Source organism: Labrus bergylta, chromosome 3, assembly GCF_963930695.1.
Source record: "Labrus bergylta chromosome 3, fLabBer1.1, whole genome shotgun sequence".
In the NCBI taxonomy this organism is placed as follows: Eukaryota; Metazoa; Chordata; class Actinopteri; order Labriformes; family Labridae; genus Labrus; species Labrus bergylta.
In genome coordinates this window covers 1,296,729-1,306,334 of record NC_089197.1, presented here as the reverse complement: position 1 = coordinate 1,306,334, position 9,606 = coordinate 1,296,729, and the positions used below count along the sequence as shown (strand labels likewise).

The window sequence follows — 9,606 nt, the reverse complement described above, 5'->3', positions numbered from 1 at the left end:
CAAATCTCCATGACAACACGTTTCTGCCCTGCTGAAGTGTCCTTGAGCAAAAAATACATACAGACTCTGTACCAGCTGCTGTTCTGGCAGCCTGAGTCTCCGCAGAGGAACGTTTGCAGAGATCAAGAGTATCAGCAGAAATCCTGCAGAGCGTCTCCACAGTTTGCAGACACGATCAGCTGGGCCTGTTGCTATTTACACTTGATGGAGCGTACCATTCGGTCCCTCAGGTGGGGGGGTTAGTTCCGGGGAGTTTCCTGTAGGGATGAGCTCTGGTCAGGGAGGGGTGGTGGTGGTTGGGCGGGGGGGGGGGGGGGATCGTGAGGTTGTATCCTAATCCCTCAGCCTTGGCTGCAACACGGCCTTAGGCTAAACTGACATGTAGGCTTTGGACATATGAAAATACTATCTGGACTTTAGCTATATTTGATCTTTGTTTTGTTTCTTTTTCGTCATTTTTATTTTAAGGGAATGCCCACTCCGGTAAGACTGCTTTTTTTCATCTTCAAATGTTGTGTACTGTGATGTTGCATTGATTCTTTTGTCAAACAAATGAGTGAGGGAGCCAAACACATGATCATGATACATTTCAAGTGTTATTTGATCTAGAAACAGTTCTCTCTCCTCGCTCTCTACTTTATAAAAAACGTATGAATAGATAGAGAAGTTTCATGAATACAGTCTCCTTTAGGACATCCTGCTTTATCTGACAACATTTTCAACCTTTTGATTTAAAGAAATGTTCTCACGTATATGTTTGAATTTCCTTCATTGCAGATAAAACAAATCAACCTCTGCTCTCATCCACTAGTGTTTGGTTGCATAAAAAACAAGGGGTTAAATTTCAAAAATCCAACCTTTCAGAAGGTCATGCATGGTCACACTTTTAATCTAGTGACAGTATCTTACTCAAAAACATGTTGCTAATAATAGTGCGTGAAAGGTAAGCAGACGGGTCATCCCCAGAAGTCACAGAGGATTGTCCTTTACCCCCTTTAGGTCTCAGACCAGCTGAGGTGAAAATCAACTCTTTTATTTGTTTTGAGTTTTTCCACTAACAAATACAACTCATGAGGATGCAGTCTGTCAAAAAACGCTTTTCATATCAAGGTTAAATCTCCGTGACAATCAACCCACTCGCCCTGTGGATCAGAGGATCTGTCGGTGCAAGCTGGGAGAAAACATCACATATTTTAGTTCCAATATTTACACCGTTACGCAGATGACACCATTTACTATCATGCTGAAAAATAAACTGCTCGGCTGTCTGTAAAACCCTGGCAGTCTTTTCTGATATGCTAATGTAAGACCAAATGAGTGGTCCAGTTTGGATTTAACAACCAAACTGTGGCTGCTCTGGAACTTTTTCCTTCGATGTCCCAGTGCGGATTCATAATCAGGTGGTGCAGAAAAACAATCTGTGCAGCTGTGCAGGAGACGTCCCCTGGGGCCGGATTAAATCAAATCTAAATCATTCAATCAAAGTTTAAAGAAGAAAGAAAGAAAAGAAAGAAAGAAATGCACTGATTTGAGGTTTTTATCCTTATGAATAAATTATATTCTGCAGAACACTTTTGGTTGCAGACTTGATTTTATTCATTCATATTCCGCCAAAATATCACAGATTGTACGCAGGAAGGGGCGTGTCCAGATGGGTAGCCACAGGTGGCATGGGCCCATCTAAAAATCTGATTGACCACCCCTGGTGCCATCCCAAAAAATTTAAATCTATGATTGGCTATTTGCCTAATCAGAGGCGGGACTTAAGAACAAATGGTCGTACTTTCAGTTGTAAATACATTTCCAAGGAGAAACACTTTCTTTTAGCAAGTTAGGTTTGGTTTCACATAAGGGACCAGGGCCTGGATCCCGGTACACATGAACCCAAAGTCTGGTTCAGTTGATCAGTATGGAGAGGGGAGGGGGAGGCAATCGAGCTCGGGTAAGGTATAAAGCAGTCGAGCCTAATGTGAAAACACCTTAGACAGCGTACAAGCGTTAGTGCTTTAAATTGTGACAATGCACATCTTTGTTTTTGAGTTCCTGAAGAATTTAGCAAAGATAGCATGCGCCCACCAACTACCTGCAACCCCTTCATAAGTCAGGGCCCCCGGGTTGTGCCACCTCGGTTAAAAAAGTCTGGACACGCCCCTGCACACAGGTCCTCAAACGATAGTGTTAAAAGAACGACAACGATTAAACTCTAAAGTTGTTACTTCTGTGTTGTTTTTGAGACCAGCGGTGTAAAAACGAGTGAATTCAAGCACCTGATGAATCCCAAAGAGGCTTTAAAAGAACATAAATCTTCAGCTTCTCAGCGTGTATCAAAGTTAAAGACACGTCATCGTATCTGTGCGGGTGGAGCGTGGTCGTGTTGCTCTCTTCAGAATGAACTGCAGAAACCGATGAAGTGAGGACGACAGAGTGCGGCTCAGTCCAACTAATAAATAATGTGAGCGGTAAAAGGTCACTTGTGAAATTGAGATAGCGTTTTTTTGTAAATTACCCCTGTGACCTCTCTGCTTCCCGTTAAACCTCACACACATCGATTTTTCATGATTCAAAGGAACTCTTTTGACTTTTCAACACCGGGGACTCTCTGGAGGGGGGTGACCTATTCAAACTCTGCACAGGCAGAAATGCTGATTTGACGTCTGAATAACTGTGTGTGTGTGTTTGTGTGTGTGTGTGTGTGTGTGTGTGTGTGTGTGTGTTGGGAGGTTGATACAGTGATGAACAGAAAGTAATCAATAAGTTATAAGAGAACAGCGAGTGAGGGAGACACAGGAGGAAAGAGTGAAGACGGGCAGACTAACGATTATGTAAGCACCAGCTGTGTGAGTAAAGGCTGGCTGCAGGATGATGAAAGCAACCAGACTGAGCGTCCTCACTCGTCCTCCCCCCTCCCTTGTTCTCTCCTGAATTATTCACATTAAAGAAGGAAAACAACAGCAGAAAGCAGCATGAGACACCTGGAAGATTGCAGGTGCATCATGGCGCCGCAGCTAAACCGATGGATGCGTCTTTGTCAGGATTTCAAATGTTGAAAAAACCCAGGAGCAGGAAACACATTTTTCAGTGCTTCAATCCAGACTCCATAATCCACCATCGCTGTCAACCACCTCTGTGACGAAACAATAACACGAGGCAACAAGGGCAAAATGAAAAAAAAAAACTGCAGTCTTAATCTGGATTAAATTACATCGCTCGTCATCCCGGCTCCAAACCAGAACAGACCAACTCAGACCAAAGCGGACGTCCACTCGCGTGAAACGATAAGAAAACGACTGTGTCAGGATCGGAGTCGTTATAAAAACCATGTTCACAATAATAGCACACAGAAAGAATAATTACATCCTGAGAACAAAAATATAAACAACAAAATCACCAGTATGTCTGAAAAGATCACAAAGCGTTATGTGTCTCTTACATGTTGGTGTTTTCAAAATGTACAGGAACAATTTAAATCCTCTGAATAAGGGTCAAATCTGATCAAATCTCCTTTATTGGTACTTTAGTCCTAATTCAAATAGAACTCCATTGTTACTTTTTTTTTTTTAAATTGTAATAAAAGCTCAAATCTCCAGGCGCTGCTTTTCTGTGGTACGGTGGCTGGGAAGGGCAAAACTAAAATTATAAAGTGTGAAACATTTTTACAAAGCTTGAGACAAATTTTCAATCGACAGTATCCTGAGGAGAGTTGTGCGTTATCTGTGTTTAGCATCAAACGTCCATCCATCCATCCAGTCTGGGTCCCAGTTTGGGGCGAGAGGCGGGGTTACACACTGGACTGTTCACCAGCCAATCACAGAGCTGACATCTAGAGACAGACAACCAGCCACACTCACATTCACACCTACGGACAATTTAGAGTCAGCAGTTAACCTAACGAGCATGTCTTTGGACTGTGGGAGGAAGACGGAGAACCAGGAGAGAACCCACACATGAACGAGGAGAACATGCAGACTCCTCACAGAGAGGCTCCTGAAGGACGGGGATTCAAACCAGGAACCTCCTCACAGAGAGGCTCCTGAAGGACGGGGATTCAAACCAGGAACCTCCTCACAGAGAGACTCCTGAAGGACGGGGATTCAAACCAGGAACCTCCTCACAGAGAGGCTCCTGAAGGACGGGGATTCAAACCAGGAACCTCCTCACAGAGAGACTCCTGAAGGACGGGGATTCAAACCAGGAACCTCCTCACAGAGAGACTCCTGAAGGACGGGGATTCAAACCAGGAACCTCCTCACAGAGAGACTCCTGAAGGACGGGGATTCAAACCAGGAACCTCCACACAGAGAGACTCCTGAAGGACGGGGATTCAAACCAGGAACCTCCTCACAGAGAGACTCCTGAAGGACGGGGATTCAAACCAGGAACCTCCTCACAGAGAGACTCCTGAAGGACGGGGATTCAAACCAGGAACCTCCTCACAGAGAGACTCCTGAAGGACGGGGATTCAAACCAGGAACCTCCTCACAGAGAGACTCCTGAAGGACGGGGATTCAAACCAGGAACCTCCTCACAGAGAGACTCCTGAAGGACGAGGATTCAAACCAGGAACCTCCTCGCTGTGAGGCGACAGCGCAAAATGTAAATTTGTCTCAAGCTTTGGAAAAGAGTTTCACACTTTGTAATTTGGGTTTGCACTTCCCAGCCACCGTACTTGTATTTGTTTGTAGAAAGTTACCTTCTGGGTTAAAACTACAATCCCCACACAGCCTGATGGTTTCTAATACTAAGAGTCAAAGTCTTCTTTTCTGTCAGTTTTTACCGTACGTACTGGTCGAACAGAAATAATGTTATCTCTCTGGAGCACGGTGCAAACTGCAAGAGTGTTAAAAAATATATAGAAACACATACAATACAAATACAGATGTATAAAAAAGTACAAAGATAATGTGCAAACAGATCGGCATTAAAATACAACAACAACAACAACAACAAATGGCACTAGGCACCATCGCGTCCGCCTGTCTTGTAAACTAAGCACGCTTCATGACCACCTGACGCCATGCATGTGTTGTATTTAGACGTTATGAAGAAGAGGAAACCGTGCTCAGGCCCGGTTAGTCCTGGAGCAGTGTGAGGGCAGACCAGCGGGGGGAATGGGGAGGGGGGGATATAGTGCTTAAACGCAGGACAGAACAACTGTAAAATAAATACAAATACGCCCTAAATACAAATATCAATTTATATATGAGGCACTAACTTAGAGATAATGATGCTTTGTCCTGTGTCTTTCAGAAGAGGATTTTAATACTTTATTTACTACTTGAATTTATACTTAACTCCAAAAAAACAAAGCTTGTTATTTTAAATTTGCACTTAATTTATTTTAAAATGTACACATCCAGACGCTAGAAGCTTTAGCTTAGCTTGTCTTGGAAAAACAATTCCAAGTTTGTTTGTTTTTTTACTAAGAAACTATTTCAGGATGTGTTTGGAGAGAAATGTGAAATCCATCCAAATCTGAAGTAATATGTGGTCTCAGCAGCTCAGTCTGTAAAGATGTGAGTGGGGAACTGGAGGGTCGCCGGCTCAAGTCCAGTTGCAGACCAAGTCTGGAAACTGGACTGGTAGCTGGAGAGGTGGCAGGTCACTTCTTGAGCACTGCCGAAGTGCAATTCAACACCCCCCCCCACCCCCCACTCTGACATCTCTCCATCAATGCATGTTCACAGGATCCTGTTTGTGCGTGTGTGTGTGTAGCATGTTCAACAAAAGAGTGTAAAATTGAATTTCTCCTCGCGGAATTAATAAAGCATATCTTCTTCTTCATCAAGATCTCTGAACAATCTTTACCTATGCACATGAAGAACAAACGTATAAATAGCGCTTATCAGTGCTGAAGTGTGTCTTTAGAGGAATATCTGCTCTTAATGCGAGACAGTTTACCGTCTGAGAGGAGAGATTAACCGTTGAATTCCTTAAAAATAATCCAAAATGTTGCCTTTGTTCATGTCAGCTGAGAATAAAATAACAGAGCAGCTGGACTAAGTTCATGAGTCTTTTCTGCTGTTGCTACTTCATGGTTAGCATTTCCCAGAAGTTACACGGCTAGCTTCAAAGCTAATCCTGGCCTTCAGGGTGCCCTTGAGCAGGATGCTGATGGGGACTGTAGTCTTTCAGAGTGAATGTGAAGCAGTGACCGCAGAGCAAAATCATCTCTGAGCACGCGGCTGGACCAGAGCCGGCCAGAAGAAGACGAGTTTAACATTTAAACAGTCGACTCTTTTAATCAGACGGGTTGTAATGAATTGTATTTTGCATTCAGCTTTGCCGCTCTGTTGTCTGTCACAGAACATTTCTCCAATGCATCATTTGTTATCTCTAAATAACAGATGATTCAGCCTCGGGGCAAACACTTCCTTAATTGTGAAAGAGTGCGTGCCAGCCGTCACTGTGCGAGTCTTTAAAAGAATCCATTAATGAATGTGACAGAAAGCAAAAGAAAAAAAAAATCCTGAAAAATACAATTTAATTTGTGTTATTGTCTTCCTGTTGGTGCCTCTGGTCTCTGTGGAATAAAGACACATGTGAGTCTGTCATTGTTGCAGCAGTGCATGCTGTGTGATGGATCAAAATGGCGTCAGAGCGTTGGATCAGGCAGACGAAGAGATTATCTGGTTGTGTGGAAGGAAGGACACGCAACCTGCAACAGAGCCCGAGAGTCCTGAACTGCTCTCTTCTGCTTTATCATACTTTAAAGTACCGCCTAAAAAAAACCCTTCCCTGCAGCTTCCTGTCTAAAACAACCAGTTATAAATCATGTTAAATTAATTATATTAAAGGGGGTGTCAACTGGAAGATTTTTTTGTAATCAGAATCTGTCGGGGTGAATCTTATAATGTCAAAGAAACGTCTCCCTTTTCTGTAACGACAAGATGTTAAAGGTTCTGTGTTGTGACGCCCTCTGATAACCTTTGCTGCATAGTAATGTCTCTGCTCTACAAACACTCTCCTTATCTGTAATCCTGACCAACGTTCTGTCTCGTGTTCTTCAGGTCCAGCATGCAGATCTGTGAAAAACAACAAAGCTAAAAGTGCTCCAACTCAACCTTTTGAGGCCTTAAATCTGAGACCTGGATTCCCTGAGAAGACTGAAGCCACAGCGTATACCTGAAAGGTTTTGTTTCTGACACCTGGAGCCCAGGAAGACGGAGGAAACACTGAAAGCTAACCCACGGCTCCTCCAGAGGATTATGTCATTATAGCTGACAACTTGAGCTTCATTCGAGTACGACGGCGACAAGGAGAAGTCAGTCCTGCTCCGCTCACACCCGGCAGGAACCATGGATGACCCCTATCAGAACAACGTGAACCAACAGGTGACGGAGGGTGGGGAGTACACCTACACCCAGGATGGAGGAGGTCAGGACGGCTACCCCTACCAGTCGGACTACCCTCCCCAGGAGGAGGATGCTGCTAGTGACGCCACGGAGGGCGCCGATGACGACGAGCAGATGTATGAGGGGGAGTACCAGGGCGTCCCTCATCCGGATGAGATCAAGGAGGCGAGGCGGGCGGCTCGGATGGAGGCCCGCAGGAAAGCCCGCATGGCCAAAGAGCAGGAGGAGGAGGAGGAAAACCTGCCAGAGCAGTACGAGGCCATCATGGAGGAATGTGGCCATGGACGCTTCCAGTGGATGTTATTCTTCGTGCTGGGTCTGGCACTGATGGCGGATGGCGTTGACGGCTTCGTAGTGGGCTTCGTCATGCCCAGCGCTGAGAAGGACATGTGCATATCCAACTCTGACAAGGGGCTGCTGGGTAAGTGATCTGAAGATGCCGTTAGAGGAAAAGTCTCTGGACGATCAGAGTCCTTCAGAGCTCCTCAAAACATGTGTGTGAAGTTTCTTGTTCTAAATCCACTCTGATCCTGTATTTGATCATGTCTATAAACCCCTCTATTTCAGCCCTGCTCAGAACAGGCTGTTTCTGTGTCTGTACCTTTAAATATGTAAATGAGCTGTGTCTGACCACGCCCCCTCTCTGGAAGGGCTTGGGTGTTCTCGGTCTTTCTCGCTCCATGTCCTATTGTTTACGGTGAGAAGGCAGACTCAGAGGGCAGAACAAACACCTAGCTGTGGGAGTGTCACCCACCTGGGGGATTTGTTGACAAGCAGAGGAGCTTGACAAGGTTCAGCGTTATTACTGGATTTTGCACATATATGACCCTGCTGCTAGCGTCTACACCCGGTTGTAGAGACGACTTTTTGGTGTCAGATAAATTTATTAATTTGTTTGCATCAAACCTGACAAATAACTCGGTTTAGACGACTTCCTGCAGCCGGTCAAGCTGCTAAACACAAGACAACGATGACACCGCTAACGATACAGGCTAACGAAATGTCTCGTCCTCGTCCTCTCAGCCGTCGTATATCAAACAGTACAGAGACGAGCTAACTGTCTGCTTTGTATCTGAAGGCTGTTGTGTGAACTAGCGCCGTAAAGACGTACGCACTTCTCACCAGTTGTCCTCGACCCGCTGACAAAGTTACGTAGTGCTGAAAACAGGCAAACGGGTGCTCTGTGGACACGAGAGAGACACTTTCTGCCTGTGTTGACAGTTGTTGTACTTCTAGATCGACTTAGAGACGACTGTTTGAAGATGGAAAAGTTGCAGATTGTTGCTTTAAGCCTCCTCCGCAAACGGTTACAAAGCGTCCACCTGTCCGTCGACTCAGCCACACCCCTTTTTATGAAAGGCTTGAAGAGGTTAAAAAGCTCCAACAACACTTAGTTTACTATGAAGATCAATAACCTTTTAGTGTTGCTGGAGATTTTTCACCTCCTCAAACCTCATAGCGATGCTAAGCTAAAGGAAATGTAAGAGGATCAACAAAGTCAATAGAAACACACCTTGATGTACTCTGATATTTCACGATGATGCACCTGGAGGATGCTGAGATATTTCTGTCTACACCAGAGTGATAAAAGACGACAGTCTGCTAGTGCAATCCCTCGAGCTAGCAAGCTAGCATGGCTGAAAACAGATTTAGCCAACACATCCTTCCAAAACAGATATACAGCCTTCTGGAAACCTCCGAGCCGAGCTAATTACGATCATCTGTTGAAGAGTTCTTTATCTTTTCCCAGAGTGGAGGAAGTCATCAGTGAAATGATCTGCTGTTGTGCTTGGCTGAAGCAAAATCCTGCATATGTTTGGCTGTGGATGGCACATGCAGACGGACCGATGCGTCAGACAGACACATCTCCCCCCCCCCCCCCCCCCCCCCACAGTGGGACACATTAGGAGGCTCGGATCTTTGTATGCAAATGCAAATTATGTTCCAAACCAACAGTGAGTGTCCCATTAGAGGAGGGGTCCATTGAGCCACCATGAGTCATTGAAAGTGAAACTTGGTGAAGGTTGTCTCGCTCGATGCCAGAGCTCATGCTAATTGTGCTAATTAAAGCAAACAGAGATGGGGGGCCTGCTTTTAAGATACTCTACATTTTGGATATTCTGTGTGTTATGCCACATATTATTTCAGTAGCCTGCATGCTATAGATGTTCCAAATGTTTTTTTTTATCACTGCAGTAAATCTGTATGCAGCTAAGACACAACTTTTTGGCAAATGTTCCTTGATAGCGTCTGT

General features: G+C 44.8%; 1 protein-coding gene across 1 annotated transcript in view; it reads left to right on the top strand.

The window, feature by feature from the left end:
* The first annotated feature begins 331 nt into the window (after window positions 1-331).
* The window catches only part of sv2ba (synaptic vesicle glycoprotein 2Ba), a 21,297-nt gene continuing 12,022 nt past the window's right edge, over window positions 332-9,606 (top strand). Inside the window, exons 1-2 of the mRNA XM_065952437.1 lie at window positions 332-483; window positions 7,008-7,773. Coding sequence (XP_065808509.1) covers window positions 7,296-7,773 — 478 coding nt within the window. The 5' untranslated portion in view covers window positions 332-483; window positions 7,008-7,295. The remainder of the gene's footprint in view (window positions 484-7,007; window positions 7,774-9,606) is intronic.